This window comes from Cygnus olor, chromosome Z (genome assembly GCF_009769625.2).
Source record: "Cygnus olor isolate bCygOlo1 chromosome Z, bCygOlo1.pri.v2, whole genome shotgun sequence".
Taxonomy (NCBI): Eukaryota; Metazoa; Chordata; class Aves; order Anseriformes; family Anatidae; genus Cygnus; species Cygnus olor.
In genome coordinates, this window is record NC_049198.1 from 24,895,921 (window position 1) to 24,919,371 (window position 23,451).

Sequence of the window (23,451 nt, forward strand, 5' to 3'; positions counted from 1 at the left end):
GAAATTAGCATTTTAAGGTAGTTGAGAGGAGACATGTTGTAATGTACACCAAAATATTTTGAGTGCATAAAGAACTAGAATTTCTGTTTTGTGAACAAAGTCGAGATATATTTTTAAGGATGTTGATTCTTTCATACTGGTGCCCATCCAAGTTCTGTTTATAATATACATTCGAGTTTTGTTTTTTTTACGATAATACTGAAAACAGGCTCATTTTTACTAAAACGAATAAAAGAAAAAAAAAACACATCCTAGAATCTAGATTTAGATTCCAAACTTGGTAATCAGATTTGAGAGAACTGGTCATAGAGCTGACAACATTTCTTAACACAATGTGCCTTGCGATGTCTAGATCTTTATGGTGATAAATGTTTGGTTTATTTACAGAACTACTAGAGTATGCGGGATATTCTGTAACTGAAATGAGGCTAACTGTAGGCTTTCAAATGGGTACCAGATGACAGAATTGTTTAAACACTAGATACTTAAAGAATGGCGTTCCTTGAATAAAAGTTTATTTCTTGACAAGTGTAACTATGGCAAGAAGTAACCTCTGTTGTTCCCCTCTTTTTGTTTTGGATCCTTGCAGTTAAAAGACATATTTGGTAGCACACTGCACCTTATGTTTCTTAGGACACTGTATAATGTCTGCTAAAGTTATGTCTGTAGTGAGTTTTATGGTTGCAGGGTTTTTAAATCTGTAAATGACCTGTATACTTCAAATGCAACAAGCTATGATCTGGCTTTTTCAAATACCTACTAAGCTGTTAATTAATCTTTTTGTTTCATGTGATCATACCACGTATAAAGATTTTGGTTTAGCATCCATTTTAATGTTGTTTTTTTTTGGGGGGGGGGAGGGGCGTGGAAAAAACAACAAGAAAGAACAGAATCTTGCATCTAGATAGACAAAGGGTGAAGGAAGAAGAGTAACAAAATATCACGTGGGTATTTTTGTGCAGAATTTTGCTGAAATTTGTAAGGAAGAGGTGATTAAGGGATAGTATTTCTCCATTATAGAATTTAATTTACCTTTTGAAAGAGAAGCTATTGCTTGGGGACAAGCTAAATTAAATCTATGTATTCAGTAGAAATGGCTTCCTGGCATTTAAAGGAAGAACTTACTACAGGAAATGTTTTTAAATAAGAACTTTTTTTAATAGCATTAACATCAACATCTCAATTGCATGCAACAAATGGAAAGTTAAACTGGCCAATTCTGGTTATTGAATAACCTATAATGGAAACTATGGAAAATATGTCACTGAAAACAGTATCATATTTCAGGCTTAATGTTTTGAAAGCTGAATGCTTCAAGTTCTGCTTCTGAAATGTACACTAAGTACAGAAATAAAAGTAGGTATGTAAATACAGTATCTAAAGTATCCAGATCTGAGAAGAGTGGGCAAAAAAGTTAAATTTAGTTCTAAACTGTGACAGAACATTCAGTCCTTGTTCTTTTCCTTTTGGAAAAGGTAAGCAAATAGTAGTCCATTCGAAAAATTAGTGTGCATAGAGGAAGATGTGCATGTGAAAACGTAGTATGAAAACTTAAGTAAACACGAACATTTTGCCCTTTATTTTAGCTTAAAAAAGTCGAAATGCAAGTTTTGCAATGCTAGTTGCCTTTAGTTTCAATGGTATATACATTTTAATAACTGAGTGAACATAAAAGCTGTATTTAATGATTTCTCTCTTCTCCTCCCCCTCAAGGGAATTTGCTGTTCTCATTGAAAAAATTCTCACAGTTTGAATGAAATTAACTTTTTTTGAACCTAAAAATAGAAAAGCAAATAATACTGCCTTGAATTAAATCAAGCAACCTTGATCAAACAATTAACTCATCCTCTGTTAAATCAATATTTGCTGATGCTAACACTGGAGCTAGTTCCAGCAGCTGGAATTACAGCCACTGATTTAGTATCCGTATTACTAGTAACTAGGTTGCTGTCTTTCCCCAGTACTACTTTTCAAAGCTAGTACTTGGCTGACTTGTAACAGCTGACCTAGGTGATACCTGTATTACACACTCGATGTGCTGCTAAAGGTTCTTTACAAGGCTTGAAGGCCCTCTCTGGTGTTGTGATTCCACAGGCATTTAGACTGTTCAGGGACGCATTGCCACAGCCCAGCTTGAATCAATTTGTGGCACCAAAGTTTCAAGCTACTTTGGCAAAACAGTTTTTTATGATATAAACATCAGGGAGAGTTCCTTCTGTTATAATATCAAATATTCCCTTTGGAATTTTTCTCAAGATACCACTGCAGTGCTGCTTCTGTGGCAGCTTTAGTTCACAGTGGGTTCTTGTCCTCTCAGTACTGTTCTGAACTGTCCATCCTCAGCAGTACTTCTAGTGGAGCACTAACTGTGACAAATTAGGAATTAATTTGCTCTGATGTGCTAACGTGACCATGAAGCTCTCTACAAGACCTTTATTTATTTTCTTTTCATTTGTATAATACATCCTTTGCTTCCTGGATCTGATTATGTTCTTTTGGCTATTAAGTTCTCCTTAAACAGTCTTATCTTGTACAGGCTGATCTGATGATTGCTCTTGTTAGGCCAAGGACTTTCTTTGGCATGCTCTCAGGATTGCAGTAGCATCTCTGTGTTCATTTCGGTCTTGAATTAGCTGATCATTATTCTGCCATTCTCCAGATGCTGGAGGATGTTTTGGTTCAAGTTCCAGCATTATGTAATCCAATATATACCTAATGAACAGATGTAACAAAATGGAAGATTTAAGAGCAAAGTAGCAATAAGAACAAATAATTAAGCTTGATAATGGATTACTGTGTAACTATTACTGCAGGGCATGAGATTAGACCTTAATCTTCTGTTTCTGCCTTTTGAAATTTTCTGTGTTCATCATTTGCTATAGTTGAGTGTGTGAAAAAAACTTGCTTTGCATCCAAAACTGAGATTACTTTGCATTCTAGAATCATAGAATGGCTCGGGTTGGAAGGGACCTTAAAGATCATCGAACTCCAACCCCCCTGCTGTAAGCAGGGACACCTCTCTCTAGATCATGTTGGCCGAAACCCCGTCCAGCCTGGCCTTGAACACCTCAGGGGATGGGGTATCCACAGCTTCTCTCGGCAACCGGTTCCAGTGCCTCACCACCAGTACAATGAAGAACTTCCTCCTAATGCCTAGTCTAAATCTATCCTCTTTTAGTTTAAGACCATTCCCCCTTGTCCTGTCATTATCTACCTGAGCAAAGAGTCCTTCTCCATCCTTTTTGTAAGACCCCTTTAAGTATTGAAAGGCTGCAGTGAGGTCTCCCCAGAGCCTTCTTCAGGCTGAACAGCCCCAGCTCTCTCAGCCTTTCTTCATAGCAGAGGTGCTCCAGCCCTCTGATCATCCTTGTGGCCCTCCTCTGGACTCACTCTAACAGGTCCACGTCTTTCTTGTGCAGGGGGGGCAGACCTGGATGCAGCACTCCAGGTGGGGTCTCACAAGGGCAGAGCAGAGGGGGCAATCACCTCCCTTGACCTGCTAGTCACATCTCTTTTGATGCAGCCCAGGACACAGTTGGCCTTTTAGGCTGCAAGCGTGAACTGTTGGATCATGTCAAGCTTTTCATCCTCCAGAATGCCCTCATCCTTCTCTGCAGGGCTGCTCTCGATGAGTTCTTCTCCCAGTCTGTACTCCTGTCTGGGTTTGCCCCGTCCCATGTGCAGCACCTTGCACTTGCCCTTGTTGAACCTCATTAGGTTCACATGGGCCCACTTCTCCTGCCTGTCCAGGTCCCTTTAGATGGCATCTCTTCCTTCTTTGGTATCAGCCTCATCACTCAACTTGGTGTCATCAAACTTGCTGAGGGTGCACTTTATCCCATTCTTTATGTCATTGATGAAGATAATGAAAAGCACCAGTCCCAAGGGGGTCCCTTGAGGGAGACCACTCGTTACCAGCCTCCACCTGGACAGGGGGCTGTTGACTGCTACTCTCTGGGTGGCGCCATCAAGCCAATTCTTTATCCACAGTCTGGTCCACCCTTCAAATCCATATCTTTCCAATTTAGAGGTTAGGATGTCGTGTGGGACCATGTCAGAAGTCTTAGAGAAGTCCAAGTAAATTACATCAGTTGGTCTTCCTTTGTTGACTCATGCAGTCGCTCCATCACAGAAGGCCACCAGTCTGGTCAGGCATGATTTAGCCTTGGTGAAGCTGTGCTGGGTGTTTCGGATCACCTCCTTATCCTTCACGTGCCTTAACATTGCCTCCAGGAGGATTCATTCCATGATCTTGCTAGGCACAGAGGTGAGGTTCACCAGTCTGTAGTTCCTCGGGTCTTCCTTTCTACCCTTTTTAAAAATGGGAGTGATGTTTCCCTTTTTCTGGTCACCAGGGACTCCACCTGACTGCCATGATTTTCCAAATATGATGGAGAGGGACTTGACGACTACATCAGCCAAGTCTCTCAGGACCCTGGGATGCATGTCATCAGGGCCCATAGACTTGTAGTTGTTGTGTTAGGAGGTCCCGGACTTGCTCTTCACTTACAGTGGGAGGGATTCTGCTCTCCCAGCCCCCGCCCAGAGTTTTGGGGACTCAAGAGATGTGGGAAGCCTGACGACTAGTGAAGACTGAGGCAAAGAAGTTAAGTACCTCTGTCTTCTCCACATCTGTCATTACCTGTTTTCCGTCTTCATTTGTTAGAGGCCCTACACTCTCCCTGGTCTGTCTTTTGCAGCCAATGTACTTGCAGAACCCCTTCTTCTTAGTCTTTGCATCCCTGGCCATGTTTAGTTTTGTCAGTGCCTTGGCTTTCCTGATCCTGCCCCCTGCACATCCAGACAGCATTTCTGTACTCTTCCCAGGGCACATGGCCCTGTTTCTACCATCTGTGCATTTCTTTCTTTTGCCTAAGTTATTGCCTTCCTTATTCAACCATACTGTTTTCCTACCTTCCCTGCTTCATTGATTGCATATTAGAATACAGAGCTCTTGCACTCTAAGCAAAATATCCTTAAGGAGTTGCCAGCTCTGATCAGAATCTCTGTCCGTAAGGACCATGTCCCATGGGATCTCATTCACTAATTATTCTTCTTCAGCTGGAAGTTGTCTCTTCTGAAGTTCAGGGTCCTGACTTTGCTCCTAGCTAGGCCCGTATCCCTGAAGATCACAAACTCAACCAGGGCGTGGTCACTGCAACCCAGGCTTCTGCCTTTTGCGTGTTGAAATCAAGTTAGTTAGTCTCTTAAGGCTAATGGTCTTCAACTGTTATTCTCAAAGTTAGCTGTTAAAGACATCAGCTTCTTCCACATTTAAGACCTACACATGTTTTTAGCTTATCCATTATAATATATGTTCAGGGTTTACATTTGCTTAATGACATCAAACTTCACTGCCAAAGCAAATTTAAGTGTTTTTCTTAGTAGCGATGGAAATTTGTTATACATATTTCTAGCTACATGTTGAGTTCTTCTCTATAGGCAATATAGGAAGAAAAGAAAAAAATGCATTATTCTTGAATCTATACTCATTAGCAAAAAGCATCCTGATCCAAAATCTGGGTCCATGAGTAGAATTAAAAGATGGATTCTTTTCACTTTAAAAAATAGGCCATAAGGAAAATTGCTATAAGATAAATTACCAAACTGTTACTTTTGTCTGCGCCCAGAACAATGAGGAAGACACTCTAAGGAACTCTAAGGAACACAGGACTAGGAGGCTACTGTGTTATTTGGGACTTTTAATTTTTATTATTTTGTACAAAACCTAGTATATGAAGTATTGCATTTAATGGTATGACACGTAGTTGTGATCAGAAAAAAAAGAAAACATTTTGAAATAACAGTTTGTGAACTTCAAAATCCTGTTCCTTTTAATTTATACGTGATAACATTTTTTCAAAGTTACTACTAAGAAGGATGTCACGTTAGTGTCATTTTTCATTTAAAAATGCAGGTGCAATGGTGTTTAGTAGTGAGAGAGAGGAAAAGACCACATGCCTGTAATAGAGAATATATAGGTCACTCACAAAACTATGGGAACCTGGATAATAAGAAAGTCTGGCAAATGCTGAGTATTAGAACGTCGCCTTTGTAGACACCTTAATATTAAGTTTGTTTCAGCTACTTTGTGAGGACTTTTTTGAGATACAGAGATAGCTTTCTCCTCTGTACTACTGTCTTCATTAGCAGTCATCCAGACTTACCGGGCAGCTTCTTGCCTGTTTCTGTTATGTATTTGAAATGAAGTACCAGTGTATAGCTTTTATAGGATATTCAGTACGGATAAAACCACAAAGAATCTTTAAAACATTTTAATTTAAATAATTTTTATAAGAATGGTTATATATTGTAGCTAAATTCGGCATTTCCGAGATGCAGTTTCTTACAGTATTTAAGAGCCTTTTTTGTTGTATAAAATTGTGTATTGTGTTATAGGGATGCAGCTTTCAGGGGGAGGCAGGAGGGTTGTTATCAGTAATGTAACTTTATACCATAATACAATCGGACTGATACAATCATTTTGTTTAATTGCAGATTGGCAAAAGAAAAACTTATGTATGAAAAAGAAGCAAAACAACAAGAAGAAAAGATTGAAAAAATGAAAGCTGAAGCATGTGATGATTATGGAATAAAGAAGCAGGTAAACTATCCCAAAACTTGTAAAATCCTTCTTTGCTTTGATTTAATCATAGTCATCCTTAAGCAAAAAAACTCATGTACTTTTTTCAGACTCCTCCAGACTAAAATCCTATAAATTATAAAAGTCACAATATGCATTTGTGGAAAATTCCTGCCCTCCAGAACTGTTAACTATAAGGAGACTGGGTATAGATTATTTACCACTTGGTATCAAGATGGCTATCACTAACAATGAATATCAGGCCATCGTGAACTCCCATTCTCAGAAATACTGTCAACCTGAAAATAAATGTTCTGAATGCGTTTAAGTGCTTGGTGGTAAGTGCAGTTGTTACTGTGAAGTGAGAATGCCTGTTAATACACTAGAATTGAAATGTTCCTTCTTTGTATGCTATTAACACTTTGGTGAAATCACAGACCTCTAAGGGAGAGCAATGGGTATGTGTCTGTCCTAGCAGCTGCTTGAATTTGTAGTGAAGGCACTAACTAGCAAGGTGCGTACTGTAGTTAGGTATGCTCAAGAGTATCATTTACAGTCACTGTTAAAATATGGTAATTTTTTTCTTAGAAGGTTCCTCACAGTGGTTGCAGACTGAATTTTTCAACTAAGAATGTTGTCTTTGAACAATGTTTTTTTCCTAAACATTTCCTAGGTGTTTTCTCTTAAAGTCTTCACTGAAATTATAAATGAAAATTACCTTCACTCATAAGCAGGTTTCACAAGTTTGGTGGCCTCATGTTATAAAGCCTCCTGTTGTCCCATCTTCATTTTAGAAGAACAGGTAAAACAAAACCCAAATGTAAAAATCAAAAACCAGGAGAAGGTCCTTTTAAAACAAGATAAAACGTAATAAATTCAGATTTCAGTTCATGTGTGCATGTCTGTTCTTGTTTTCATTGTGATATGGGAAAGAAATACAAACATAAAATTTCTGTAAGACATTGTATTTCTAGAGTTGAGCTGTCTCTGCCTCACCACTGACTGAGACTCCAAGGTCCTACAGAAACGGTAGTATTCCTGAAGATCTGCTGATGCTAACAAGAACTAATGAATGCAATTCCCATTTTTAGTGTCCCACATCTATCAGGTTACTTGACTGTACCATGGTATTTCCTCAATGACATGCAAGAAATCACTGAAGTGAAATCCAGCAGAAAGTCTGTGAACTTTTGCTGCGAAATGAAATGTTACACACTACTTGAAAGTGTTCTCAGAAACCAGTGACAAAAGCCTTCAAAGAGAACGGTCTAGATTCATTCAGCACTGCCTGAATTGAAAAGCAGTCCCTACAATGACATCTGTTCTTGTAGTGCGCTCTGCATTCGGAAAGTCATATTTTTAGGTTAGGAAGAACCTGGAGGCTTAAAACCAATGTGCACACTTGTCATAAGGTCAAATCTCTTACACTAAACAAAATTATAAAATACCAGGAGAGTTTGCTCAAAAACATATTTTGGATGGACTTAATATTTTGAGAAGTTCTTAAAAAAAAAAAAAAACCTGCAGTTAAACATTTTAAGGATTGTTTTTAGTTAATAACGCCCTAATCTGAGTTTATTTAAAAATATTGTTGTAGTCTTTGTTTCAGTAATTAAAAGTAGCATTTGTGAGATCACAGAACTACAGAATGGTTTTAAGTCAGAAAGGACCTTTGGAAGTCATCTGGTCCAGTCCCCTGCTCAAGCAGGTCCACCTAGAGCACGTTGCCCAGGACCGTATCCAGATGCCTTTTGAAAATCTCCAAGGAGGGAGACTCCATGACCTCTCTTGGCAACCTGTTCCATCACTCCATCACTCAGAGTAAAGTACTTCCTGATGTTCAGATGGAACCTCTCGTGTTCCAGTTTGTGCCCATTGTCTGGCACTCGGCACCCCTGAGAAGAGCCTGTCTCAATCTTCTTTGTACCCTCCCTTCATTGGTATACATTGGTAAGATCCCACCTCAGTCTTCTCTTCACTGGGCTGAACAGTCCCAGCTCTCTGACTGTCCTCACAGGAGATGTGATCTGGTTCCTTCATCATCTTCACGGCCCTTTGTCTGACTCTTTTCAGGATGTCCATGTCTCTCTTGTACTAAGGAGCCTAGCATGGGGGGCAGTACTACAGCAGTGCGGCCTCACTGAGTTGGAAGGATCACCTCCCTAAACTTGCTTTGATGAATGCAGCCTAAGATACCGCTAGCTTTCTTTCTGGCAATGGCACAGTGCTGGCTCACGTTCAGCTTGGTGCCCACCAGGACTCACAGGTCCTTTTCTGCAGAGCTTTCCAGCTGGGTGGACCCCAGTATGTACTACTGCCTGGAGTTGTTCCTCATCAGGTGCTGGACTTTGCACTTTTCCTTGGTGAACTTTAAGGTTTCTGCCAGCCCATTTCTCGAGCCTGTTGAGGTCCCTGTGGATGGTAGCACAACCCCTCTAGTGTATCTGCTAGTCTTGCGCTGTCTGCAAACTTGCTGAGGGGGAGCTCTGCACTGTTATCCAGATCATTAATGATGTTAAGCAGGACTGGTTCCAGTATTGACCCCTGGAATACTTACTTACTCATTACTGGCCTCCAACTAGACTTTGTGCCACTGACCACTGCCCTCTGGGTCCAGCCATTCAGCTAGTTTTCAGTCAGCCTCACTGTCTGCTCATCCAACCCATATTTCAGCAGCTTCTTTATGTGGATCTTATAGGGGACATCATCAAAGGCCTTACTGAAGTCCAGGTAGAAAATATCCACTGCTCTCCCTTCATCTATCAGGCTGGTCATTTCATCATAGAAGCTGATCAGGTTGACAAAACGTGACTTCACCATGGTGAATCCATGCTGACTACTCTGAAGATTTTCTTGCCCTTTAATGGGAAAGGATGGGAATGAATTCAATCATTTGAGACTATGAAAATAATTTTAACTATTATTTTAGCTGAGGTATCAGCTAAAATAGATAAGTATATACAGATACGTGTCAATTGATAGTTGAGGGAGGAAGGCTTAAAAAGCTTAAAACCTTTACTTATCTCTTAATGCACCACTAGTCTCATTTAGCTTTCTAGTTAGAACCCTGCAGTAGAATATGGGTTACCAGTACAGAAGTGACTAAGGAAGATTTTACTTTAAAAAGAATAATCACATTCCTACAGCATAGTTGGACTTCAGTGTGTGTCTGGTCTGCAAGAAGGCATCAGTCCCTCTGTAGAACAATAGTTAGGGTTTGACTCAGTGTTTTTCTTCTAACTCGTTAGGTAGTGGGGCAACTTGCGGTTCCTGCAAATTCAAGTGATCTCTAGCAGAGATAGTGACCAAAGTGGGTTGTTGGCAATTGCTGGGTCCAGAAAGACTAATTTAATGAGGAGCAGGTTTGGTATCAGAGAAACAAAAACGAGAGTTCATTCTCCATGCTAGAATGCTCTGACCAAGGATATAATTCAAAGAGTTTGTATAGTACCATTGTTCCTGGTGCACATTGTATTTATACTACTTGCTGTATTTCAGCTCATATACTAAGCAAGAACTATGTGTGGTAGATTGTGTATCCCAGGGAAAGAATCTCTAGTATAATAGGGCAAGGAAGCCCTTTCTTTCCTATTACTTACAGCTTATTTAAATATATAAATAAAAAACAACTCTGCAGTACCTACTTTTTATCTATAAAAGACAGATGAGAAGTATAGAAATAGGGGAAAATTTATAACAATTTATTTTGGCTAAATTGGCAGATAAAAAAGAAGTTGTAATAAATGAAGAGCAGTATGAGGGGGAAAAATATGAGAGGAAAGAAAGAAACTTTAAGTATCTTTGTGAGATACTAAACTGAAAATAGGCTTATTAAAAACTGAACTCAAGTAATTTATACAAAAATTTGGAATATGAAATATTTAAAGACTTCTGAAGCATTCTACTAAATTCAAATTCTGAATTTAGTATCCGTAAAGAGTCATTAAGAGCCCTGATTGCAGAAAGTAATGCAACTGTACTTCTGATTTTTTTTCTTTTAATGAAGCCTGAGTTTCTACATAGTTGTAATGGTTTTCCATACATGAAGTCTTCACACAGGGTTTCATGATACTTTAATAGAAACTTCACACTATAGTCCCTTTTGAGAGTAGACTAATGTTAGGAACCAGTAGTTTTCTGTATTTCTGTAGCTGTTGATTTGTCCTGGGTACAAATTACATCCTTTCCCATCTAATGCTTTTATCTTGAGGCTTATGAATGTGCAAAAAAAAAGAGGTATCTACTGTTTGTTTCCTCTCAATGGGATTGTAGATCTACTTCAAAGTTTTTGTTAACTGTCGGAGTTTTTACTGATAACAAATTGCCTTTTTTATTAATAGTTATCTTACAGTTCCAAATTACTTCTAATATAATGTCATTTCTAGATGAATTAATACTCTAATGGACTTAACATAGAATTTAATATCTGCATGACAGAGTACATACAGTTTTGCTAGTATAGTTTTTTTCACATATTAATGAAAACAGCAATATTTTTCTTGCTTTGTTGAGATGGAGGCAGACTATTTCCTGAAACAGATAAGAAGGAAAACCCTCACCACAAAGAAGGCTAATACTATCCTGGGCTGCATTAGGCAAAGTGTTGCCAGCAGGTTAACAGAGTTGATCCCTTCCCCTCTACTCAGCATTGATGATGTTGCACCTCTGTAGTACTGTCTCCAGTGCTGGGCTCCTCAGTACAAGAGAGACATAGACATCCTGGAAAGAGTCCGACAAGGGGCCGTCAAGATAATGAAGGAACCAGAGCCTCTCTCCTATGAAGAGAGGCTTTGAGAATAGCTGAAGGGAGAGCGCAATGAAGATGGAGCCAGGCTGTTTTCACTTGTGCCCAGTGCCAGGACAAGAGGCAGTGGCCACAGACTGGAACACAGGAGGTTCTCCCTGAACACCAGCCAGCACTTCTGTGCTCTGCGGGTGACAGAGCACTGGCACAGGCTGCCCAGAGAGGTTGTAGAATCTCCCTCCTTCGAAATACTCAGAAGCCATCTTGGTGTGGTCCTGGGCAATCCATTCCTGCTGGCCCTGCTTGAGCAGGGCATTAGACAAGTTGACCTCGGGTAGTCCCTTCTACCTTAAATCATCTGTTGTTACAATTATCTGTTTTCAGTTGTGCGACAGTCAACGTGCATGCGATTGTAAAACAGTATTTAAAAGCATGAACACACACACATATATACTCATGTGTTCATTTAATTCACATATAAATATATATATGACTCATTCACATACCTGATTTTTCTTAGCCTTTTGTGTTTAGAACATCTTTCCTGTCATATCAAACATTATTGTCACCATACCCTGTGACACAGTAGCTTATTGGAGTTTCTTCTAAGATCAAGGAATAATAGATAGCCCCATAAGGGTTTTCCTGTTGTTTTCAAACAATTTGTGGATCAGCACACGTCAAAATCTCTTATTTAGTTGTGGGTCACCTGAAAAGAAAAACAGAATCTGCTTTCACCTTCTTGAAGCCAATAAAATTTGTCCCCATTATACTGTACAGGTCAGTCGGGCTCAGCAAAATTGCTTCCTGTTGCAGAATACTTGGTATTGACGCTCATAAGCAGTTACTTTTATTGCTGTTCTTCAAGTTAACAAAAATTTGATGTTTTAATATGAGTGCTTGGTGATCCAAAAAGTCAAGAATCTTTCTCATCTAAGCAGTTCTGATCTGCCTAGATAAGTTGAAATAGTGCCTTTGAACTTTTATTATGGGATCTCTTAAATCATAGAATGGTTTGGGTTGGAAGGGACCTTGAAGGCTTATCTCGTTCCAACCCCCTGCCATGGGCAGGGACACTTCCCACCAGACCAGCTTGCCCAAAGCCCCATCCAGCCTGGCCTTGAGCACTTACAGGGATGGGGCATCCACAGCTTCTCTGGGCAGCCTGTGTCAGTGCCTCACCACCCTCTGAGTGAAGAATTTCTTCCTAACCTCTAATCTAAATCTCCTCTTTTAGTTTAAAACCATTTCCCCTTGTCTTATTGTTATTTGCCCGAGCAAAAAGTTGCTCTCCATCTCTTTTATAAGATGTCTTTAAGTACTGAAAACCTGCAGTGAGGAAGCCTTCTCTTCTGTAGCCTGAACAGCCCCAGCTCTCTCAGCCTTTCTTCATAGCAGAGGTGCTCCAGCCCTCTGATCATTTTCGTGGCCCTCCTCTGGACCTGCTCTAAGATCCCCACATCTTTATTGTGCTGGAGGCCCCAGACCTGGTGTGGTAGTTGAGCCCTTCTCTGCAGGGCTGCTCTCAGTGAGTTCTTCTCTCAGTCTGTGCTCATGTCTGGGATTGCCCCAGCCCATGTGCAGCACCTTCCACTTGGCCTTGTTGAACCTCATGCAGTTCACATGGGCACGCTTCTCAAGTTTGTCCAGGTCCCTTAGCATGGTATCTCTTCCTTCTTTGGTATCAGCTGTACCGCTCAGCTTGGTGTTGTCTGCAAACTTGCTGAGGGTGCTCTTAATCACATTGTCTATGTCGTTGATAAAGAAATCAAAGTTGCTTATGTCTAAAGCCTCAGCTTATGTGTAAAGCATCCTCAACTGTTTTCCACAGAGTTGTGTTTGGCCTTTGTGCTTATTGTGAATAGGTAAAATAGTTGTCTTTTTATTTGTTATGGTGCCCTTCCACTTAATCAACTGGTCTGTGTGTTTGCATCTATTTGGCTTTTCTGTCTGCAGTCCTATTTTATCTGTTCCTGCAATCTGGAATTTATGTAAAACGTTTTGAAGGCCATTGATAGTATAATAGGCACACCAGTTCTTTGACATCTGATCCAATTTATGAAAAATCCACGTCGTGTTTAGTAAATAGGCTACATACACCTCAACAGTTAGAGAGCTCCATCACATCTCAGCAGGCTCTTTTCCTTTGCAAGATGCCAAACATCTGTTCCCTTAGTAGAAATACGTTCAATCCTGAAAGACAACTGGCTAGAAATGTGGCTGTTTGAAGAGATTTAACTGGCTTCCTAAATACACTTAAAGGAATGGGGACATCATCCTCACCATAGCTGCCATAACTCTTTTGGTCCTATGTGCACTTATTGACAACAAATTGAATTTGCTATCCGTATGGTTTTGTGCTTTATTGCTTTGTCTTAACACTTCATTTAACTGCACTTCAGTTACTCCAGTTTTTTAATACTTCTATTTGGCATTGTAATTCACAGAAACCTTGAAGATGTTTATGGTTCTTTGCAAAGTTAGATCAGTTTCATACAATAACTTCCTCCGTGACCTGCTTATAATTTAAACTCCTTAGAGTTCAGTCAGAATGTTTCTAGAGTGTGCTGAGGGAGGAGAGAGGGTTGTTCTTTAATTTTCAAAACAGTATGAGAGTAAACACTTTTTTAATTCCAGCTCTAAAACATATCTAATTATTTGACCTTTAGACTGTGCTTTATTATATACATTTGCAACAGTAAAATGTCTATCTGGGATAATCAGTATTACTTGAAAAAAAGTTTTTTTTTGTGCAGAAGTTATTAAAATTTGCATAGGTCATTCAGTAACTAACTTCAGTCTTGGTTCCGTAAAACCCCTGTTCCGTTCTCCAACCATTTGCTGAAGGTAGTTCCAGGATTTATCTTTCTTCTGTTTCATATTGTTGCATAAGTGCTGGCAAATATAAATAAAACACAGCACCCCTTTGGATCTCATTCATATTCTGTTTTGAACTGAGGAATTTGGCTAGTTTTTTTCTTTTCTTACAATACCCAGGACTGGAGCCTGCAGATCCTGGATTTGTGTCTTCCCTTCCCAGATTGCGTATTGAGTGGCATATATGAAATAAATGACTAGTTTCCACATCATCCAGCAGCTTTATAATACACAACTAGTTAGCAATACCATCCCAAGGATATAATCAGTGGATATTCTCACTCCCATAGGTATTCTCTATAGAAACGAGTTGTAGTACAGAATTCAGAAAGCATCATCTCATGTATTTTGACACACCTCATTCTCTGGAATTTACAAGTCTTTATGTATTTGATTGCTACTGAAAGTGTAATATGCAGAGTGACTAACCATGTTTTTAACACAGTCCAATACTGAGTGCTTAAAAGAAAAATGGTAAAGTTGATGAGAATTGTAACTTGGAGGTGCTTAACTTTATTTTAACATATCACCTATGTTGCTTTATTAAAGTATATGAATTTTGCCCTAGATTCTCTGAAAAGAAGCTAGAAACAAAGTTTTTAAACCCTTTCTCTTAAAAATGTTTTGAACAGAAAACTTAAACATGACATCTAAGTACATGAAATAATGTTTTACAACAACAGGCCTTCCTGTAAAATATTCTTAGCCATAGTTTTTCTTCCATTTCGTGATGATGGTGTTCCCTTTGGTTCCCTTCAGTACGGCAGCATTAATACCGAAAGGAAAATGAAACACAGGAATGACAGAATGTGGTGAGCCATTTAAGGTGAATACCTTCTGTTGCAGGCTATCGTGAATGCAGAAACGGTTTCGTACTTAAATATCTAACTGATTTTCATCTCTAAATAGATTTAACTTTACTGAACAACTTCGCATACCTTTTTTTTTCAGTGGTTGGATTTCAGGTCCAGAAATGTTCCATGAAATAAATGTTCCCTTATATAAATCTGAAGTTGTTTTCTGTAGGAGGAGGCAGGATGTTCAGATTCAGTGGGGTGCCAGTTTAGTAATTTTGTTCAAAGTGCATGGTGAGAATAATCTTTCTCCTAAAATGAAGCACAAGGATAAGTAATAACTTTTTATGCATGATAAGCATCAAAAATACGAGCCTGCTGGTCTTTGCTTTTCATTTTTCTTCACCTTTGTCTTTCAGTCAGAGCCTCCTGCAGTGTGCACACAATGTGATCAATAACTCAATAACTTTTTTCATGCAGTAATTATCTCTATGTGGTATTATCTGAACACTGTTTTTCTTTATTACCCAAAAGATGCAGGAGATATTTATATAACCAGCTGATCCCATTTTGGATGAAGCTGCTTTGTGACAGCAGGAGAAAGTTTGTTTTAAATAGCCTTTTTTAACAAATGTTGTATGGAAAGCTTACCAGGCTGTACTTTTCTTTTCTAAGGGAAAAAATATTGTAAATACTGTTTTCTACTTAATACTTTATAGTTAATTAAGCACAAAGTAATGGAAATGTCCTGTAAATTAACAGAGTTTTAAGCAATTATGCTAAGTGAGTGTCTTTTACTAAAATAGGCGAAATTTCAGAAAATAGGTACAATTCTTCTGAAGTTCGTAGATGATGACTGGACTACTGATTTTTCATAGTAAAGACTTGTCTTAAAAAACATTTCTCTATGGAATACATTTTCATTTCATTGGCTTCCAATTTTCACAGGTCGAGATCTTACAAGAGTCACGAATGATGATTCCAGACTGTCAGCGCAGATTAGAAATTGCACATGCAGATCTTACCCAACTACTAGTAAGTATAGCATCAAAAACTACTTACCATGAAATGCTGATGTGCTTTGATGAACATGGATAAACATACTAGTCTGCAGTGCAATTGCAGCAGAATAGAGCTGGACTGAAAAATACCTTTTTATGGGACCTAAGACTGGCATCCTGTAACATATCCCAGAACTCCATCTCAGATAACCATCTACGCCGACTTAGTCTTCAGTCTGTGAAAATTCTGTGCATGTTTAATATACTAGAGACAGTCTTTGATGGAATGTATATCCAACATATACTTCAATACTGCTACAATGGACTCAGTTCCTTTGCTACTTACATGATTAGAAAAAATAGTTCACCTACGTTAGGTAGTCTTTCTAGTTTTATACAGATGTACACAATATACTGGTAGTGAACTGAAATATTCAAAATCTTTTGCCTACTACTATTATTATGCTGTGTACAAGAAACAAGACAGCTGAGTTATTGCTGAGTACTGCCTCTATGCTATTTATTATTGAGGTGAGCAACTGGGATGCATTTTTAGGATACGAATACCTGCAGGAATAAACAATATCTGGTACAAATAGATTCACTGAAAATATATTAGGTTTGGCTATTATTATGTTTATTTTAAAAGCTGACTTTTCACCACGAATTCTACTACAAAGGTAAATGCTACTGTGAGGCTATAAAATATATACTGTAAATTAAGCTTCAAACACATTTGATGGCTAAAATGCATATCCTTTCTCAGGGGAAAACATAAAGCATCTTGTCCTTGGGTGGTATGCCTCTACTTGTTTCCAAACGAAATGCTCAGAATGTGGCAAGATTTAGGGTCCTTCTGCTGTTCAGCAACTTACTTGAGAGCTGATCTAGGTTTCATTGGCATGCAGAAGTGATGCTGTTGGTCTGTACATCATGCTATACAAACACAAAATGAGAAATGTGGGAAGTTACTATTGTTGTTAAGAATTTGAAGTCCTTAAAGGTTGCTGTCTTTTCTTAGATCACCTTCAATGTTTTTATTAAAAGTAACTGTGTAGTAATATATTTTTTCAACTGTCAGACTCTTTAAGCTTTTTCCTAATGGTACTTTTGTTCTGAGTTCTCTTGTTGTTGGTTCCAGTTACTCTGTCCTTGTTTTTAAATACTTTATTTTATTCAGAGAATAAAATATTCAGAATTATTCATAAAGAATTCATAAAAAATATTCATTCAGAATATTCATAAAATAAAGTTATGCATAAGTCAAATCTACTCAAATGTGACAGATATTATAATGGACCTTAAATAGGACAAAAGAAATTAGCTGTGTTTTGAGTCATGTAAAACTAGTGCTTTCAATAAGGATATACCCTACATTTCATAATTTACTCCTCAAATACATTCCAGTATCAGTTATTTTTGAAGTACTCAAAAGTTTTGTTTTTAATTCCAGGAAAATGAAAAAGAATTGGAAGAAGCTGAAGAGTATAAAGAAGCACGTTCCATACTAGAGTCGGTCAAGCTGGAAGCTTAGAAGTTTTTCAGTACTCTTTATATGCATTAGCACTGGGTCCATTCCACACCTTTGTTTTACTACAGCTCTATTACTACTGCTGACTTGCTAAGGTTCCCTTTATGCAAACTGGCCTTTCTCTTACTGCAAGATGCATCAAATAAAGGATGTTCTGAAACATCAGTGTGTTCCAAATTCAGGCAAAACAGAAGCATTGTCAGTTCACCTCAACTACAAAAATAATTAAAAAAAATCTATTTAATATAAGCTTAGGCTAAGAAATAAAGTACAGTTCAAGTGTTTAGCTATGTAAGGAATGTGAGGTGCTAATAAATACTTTAGAAGCACCTTGTAATTGAAATAATTTCAAGCCATTATAGCATAAAATCTGTACTGAAAGAGGAAATGAACTAAATGACACTTCAAAGTCACCTATTTTTTTTCTGTGATGCAGTTAATCTGTAATTTTATCAAGTATTACTCCTTGTTTATCTTTGAGCCTAAGATGGAATTAAGAGCTGATTCCAAACCTTTCTCAATTTGCCTGAGGTTGATTTGTAGAGCCCAATTCACACAATTTCCATTGATCAAAATTAAGGTACTTTTTCAATAAAAAGAATTTTGCAGCTGTTTAGTATGTTGTCAGTTGGATCTGCTTGTAGGAGTTCTGGAGTGAACTCTTCCTGAAATCACAGCTGTTCACCTTGGCCACTGTAACTTTTTTGTACAAAGTTCAAACCCCAGAAGCTGAAAGAAAACAAATGGGTAAGGGAACAATGCTTGATCTACATGGAAGATCATTAAAACACTATGTACAAAAGCTGTGTTCTTTCAGAATGGCTTCTATAAACAGCAAAGAGAAAGCTCTGCTGATGAACAGAAAAGTTTTTTTTATATTAGTTTTTCTAGTTTGAAAGTTTTTTGGCTTGTTCCTTAAGGGCAACACAAAGCAAAGCATACCTTTTGTGTGGTGCTCTATTGAATGCTCTTTATAGATTTTTTTTTTTGTTTGCCTGAGTATGTGTAAACTGCAGTTTCATCTACATCTATTTGGCACAATGAAAGTAATGTGTACTTCTCTATAACTCCTAAGCACTTCTTTGACAGATTATGAGCACTGCAGGATTTCTGACTGGCTGCAGAATGACCTACTTCTGAATTAGGAGATGCCAGATCCCAGTCTTAGACAGATCTTAGCCAGATCATATGCCAGATCTTAGACAGTTCTAAGAGCTAAAAGCATTTGTGACAACACTATGGTTTCATAGAGTGTATGCATACCTTCTTCCCAGCATCATGCCCTAGGTAAGTAGCTGCAAAATTACCTTGCCCTGTTCACAGCACAAGTGAACTGCTGCTGAAGAGAACTTCTGTCTTGGCATACACATTTCAGTCATCTTCTATGGACCTTCACCAGGAATGGCAAGCTGGAGCAGACAAAGCAAATTGCATCCCTAGCTGACCAGCTGCAGTCAGTGCAACTAGCTATGCTTTGCAGGCCATTGAGTGGAATCTGGTAAATAAACACTGAGCTGATAAGGAGCTGTGGTGGTGGTGGTGGGGGATGTCAAGTCTGCTGGGTAAGGCAGAACTTCAGATAAAGATTACTCTTCAGAAGAAGAAATAATACGCACTCCTGAAAAAACATACCCACAGAAAAATGGCATGCAGTTGCTGAACGCCACAAGGAATGCAGGTCAGCATGAATGCTGAAAATAGGTGTTACCTGTAGTGGCTGAATAGAAGAAGCCTTGCAGAATGGCTTAAGTTGGCATTAAGGGTGCATGGTAGTTAATAGGTAGTTAATGTATAAACCAGACTCCAGGGAAAAGCTTCTCGGTGCAGTAGTTTCTAGAATAGAATGTTTTCTTGTGTCTGCAGTTGTCACAACCTGAGCCATGTTTGTCCTCCACATTTTTGTCCAAGCTATTTTCTAGCTCCCTTTGCATCATGAACCAAGATGACAACCTCCCCATCCCTTTCATCTTCCCTCTTACTAAATTCTCCAAAAGACTGAGCATACTCTGTTGTACAGAAAACAGCCCGCTTCTCTGAGGAGAATCAAAATATGTTCATACATTAAATGAATTGCTTTCTTGTTGTCTCCAGTTGCCCCTGGAAGTATGTGACTTCTGGGAGGACTGCAGCATAAGACCTGTAAAAAACTATACCAAAAAACTGTGACAAGGTAACAGTTACATAGGGCTGGCCCTTGAAGAGTGATTGGCAACTCCATGCAGGTAATGCATTACTCATGCTAGCAGAGCAAGTTGGTCTAGTAATACATTATGACAGACTGAATTTTTCCAGCAGTGTTCTGAGTGGCAAGATGCAGATTATTCATATAGAAGATTATTTTTGCTGACAAAATGTTTATCATTTAGACTAGATCCAAGTTCCACAGTGAAGTATAATAAAGAAAATTAAGGCTAAGCAGTAGTATCATTATTACCCTCTCAGATCCCAAATTCAAAAAGCAGTAGCTGTCTACACTTTTTGGAGATACATAGTCTGCGTTAGCTAGTACAAGAGAGCATCCACCAAAAAAGAAAAATTCCCTGGGCAGAATTTTAGGCCTATGTCCATTTTGAATCCTGCCCCGAGCTTTACTGATGCCTTTCAAAGTTTACCTAAGATAGTCACGAGCTGGATTTACTCTTACATACGACTGATACATGTTCTTTTGACACGCAAGGTTTTATGCCACTTTCTTATCATGATTACAATTTTTTATGCCCTGGACAGAGGTGCTATCCTTTCCATTATTTCTACCTTCCTGGTAGAATACATTTAAGAAGTTTCTCGATTATTTGTTAGTTGAACAAAACATTTGTTTTACTGAGAGGCCACAGCAGAGGAGGAGTCCACGTTATACCCTAGCTGAAGAAACAAAAGAGATGAAATCATAAGAAAAGCATAGGCAAAAAGTAACAATTGGGAAGTTATCAACGTAAGACCTGTGCCCATTGCTCTGATCATATGCTTGCCAGCTACTACCTGTTTTTCAGTTTACCCGTGCACAGTTAAGATTCTTGTCTTCTGACTCAGAAGACGTACAGCATCTAAAGTACTACAGCAATCTAAGCAAGAGACAGAACTAACTTGGTACCTTCACCTGGAAACTATCGTTTCTCAAGTCCTCAGTTATATTCAGCATTCAAAACAAAGTAGTTTCAAAACTGTTTGTCATCTAATTTAAACTCATTCCTTCACTTGAAAAAATTCCACAACACTCAGGTAATTTCTTGTAACTGGCTAATTCACAGGCTGGTTGCTTTTGTTAGTTACCAAAAAAATATTTTAATATATGGCACTTTCTTCCCCAGCAATAATTTCTCAATAATTCCTTAAAGGTAAGTTTCTTATATTAAAAAAAAAAAAAAACAACTGATAATTCTAAAATAATGCTTCTAAATAATGGCCTCTACTATGACACATTTCAAAATAAAGTCCCTCAAAATAATCTCCATTGAAAAGTAAACCTTGCAATTTGTTAGCACCAAGTTTTGCGTTGTTGCTTCACAATGTTTATGTTCTGGGAGCAAGATACAAGGAAGCAGTTTTCTTTGGAAAACTACATCTAGCTGAATACTTCAGAAGGGGATTCAAGAAGACCCCACATTTCGTCATGAATTGTAGGAAGCACACAATTAAGCCATATCCCATCTGCCACCCCTATTCTTGTGACTCTGATTCCAATAACTAAGCTGCACCTCTGTCTGGCTGGGTTTTGCAACCTTGAACCTCTGCTCAGAGTCCGATGTCTAAATAAGTTATTTCTCTCAAAATACAAGCCAAGTAAACAGCTGCCACTGCACCCTTGCACCTTTTTATTTTCATTAGCCTAACTCCTACCACTTACTTTAATACACAGAAATCTGTTCTTGTAACTGACCCCGCTATCCTAGAGACCAACCAACTAGAGAGCAGGAAAATGCACAGTCTGGTCCAAAAGCACTTGCAGAGAGAGCATCCTTACTTATGGGCCATTCCTGGCCACAGCTTATTAGCATAAAAGGGGTGAGACAGAACAAAGTATTTTTTTCCCATCCAAATATTGTTCACTGACTTGAATTAGCTGAATTTCACTATGGTCACACAGCATATTAGAAGCCTTGCTAAAAGCCTTGAGGTAGGAAAATGGGATCGATTAACTGCAGAGCGCCGAGCCAATTAGCACAGTGCCATTGAATCCAAGGGCAACCATTTCATAAATGTCTAATGCTCATGGATCTACAGAATATTATGTACCCCATGCTACAAACACTTCCAAGATGCTCTGTCAGAGTTTGACTTCCAGGCAAAGAAAAAATCTGAACTTTCAGAATGGCACTCACAAACCAATAAACTATGCAAGACGTTTCTAGCCAGCAGGAAACACCAACATTAGGAGCAGGTAACAAAAGGCTTTATCTGCCACCCAGAAGATCAGTTTTCAAATCCTTTCTGCTTAACCTAAGGCAGAGGTTTGAATCCAGATCTGCCAGTTAAGAAGTAAATAATTACCACTGAGTTGCTCTGCTTTTTTAGAATAATGGACTATTTTTGGCAATACATCTCCCACATCTCCCATACCTCTGGTGAAAGCTATCAACTGAGTTGCCGTCAGTTTCCCACACTCCTCTAACATTGACTGATCTGTCTTTAAAAGCAGAGACTGAGAGCACTCCCACGGAATACCTGGCAGCCATGGTTCAAAACATGCTCCTAAAGAAGAGTTAAAAAAAAAGAAAAAAGAAAAAAGCATTCAAGTTTGTGGTCTAAAACAAGCAGAGGGGCTCAGATCCAGGAAAAAAAAAAAAAAAAAAAGCTTAACTACTGGACTATACCTCATAGACTGGGGTCCTCATAATTCCCGGGTAAGCAGGACAGACACGTGCACAGCTCCTTTCACCAAGTCATTTTCAAAAGTTTAATACTAAAATCGACCATCCCAAAATATTCAGTTCTGTTCAAGTGGTCTGCATGACAAAAGAGGCAAAAGAGAAAGTGTACATGTTTAGTATGTGGGCGACACAAGGCAGTTGAGTATCTTGAAAGACAAGATCAGAAATCAAGCTTTTAAACAAACTGGAGAAAGTTTAGAAAAACATGCATTTCAGTAAGAACATAATAAGGAAAAATGCAAAATAATACATGTCAGCAGGAATTATCTGCTGCATAAACACAGGGAAAGGTAAAAGCTTTTCAACATTTCTGGAAGAGATGCAGAGGTTTTAGTGAATTATACAAGATACATTAGCCTAGCACACATGACAAGGGTAACAGCCCTTAAACTCCATATCACTAAGGCTTCATCTAGAAGCATTATTACAGTTAGAAGCTGTAGCTAGAAGCTACAATTCAAGGAACGAACAAATAGGAAAGACTCAGTGTAAAAACAGTGAGAAAGACTAAAATACGGTCTGTCTGGATATACAGAACAAATTCAGGTGTTTTAACCTGGACAATACTGAGGGTGGTAATGGCAATAGTCTCCAAGCATGTGAAAGACAGTGGAAGGAAGGAATGAACTTTTGCTTGGCAGACCCAACAAAATCCAATGGGTTTCAGTTGCAGCACAGAAAAAAGGTAGCATGGTTCCCCACACCTCAGAAAAATGTCTAACTTTAAGACAGACAAAGCTCTTGGCACAGGTTGCCTAGGGAGGCTGCCAGAAGTATATCCCTAGAGGTCAGACACTGGACAAGGCAGTTCTGTCACACATCCATCATGGAATTCTACACAACTTTCATGTAGTAGCAATTTAGGATTTATTTTATACTTTTATGGTAAATCACAAGATTAGAATTGTATGATTCTTAACAGCATTTAATCATCAACCAGGTTCAACACAATGATTTCAAGAGAATTTGCTACAATAGAAGCGGTGACTTTAGTTAAAGGTTTGAGAATGGCAAGGTTCACCCAAGACTTACTGCAGAGTCCTGGGGGGAGGT

At 38.7% G+C, this 23,451-nt stretch overlaps 1 protein-coding gene across 1 annotated transcript in view; it reads left to right on the forward strand.

Moving 5' to 3' along the window:
- The window catches only part of TBCA (tubulin folding cofactor A), a 36,079-nt gene extending 18,394 nt beyond the window's left edge, over positions 1-17,685 (forward strand). The window contains exons 2-4 of the mRNA XM_040541321.1: positions 6,499-6,604; positions 15,947-16,033; positions 17,453-17,685. Coding sequence (XP_040397255.1) covers positions 6,499-6,604; positions 15,947-16,033; positions 17,453-17,533 — 274 coding nt within the window. The 3' untranslated portion in view covers positions 17,534-17,685. The remainder of the gene's footprint in view (positions 1-6,498; positions 6,605-15,946; positions 16,034-17,452) is intronic.
- Positions 17,686-23,451: the final 5,766 nt, after the last annotated feature.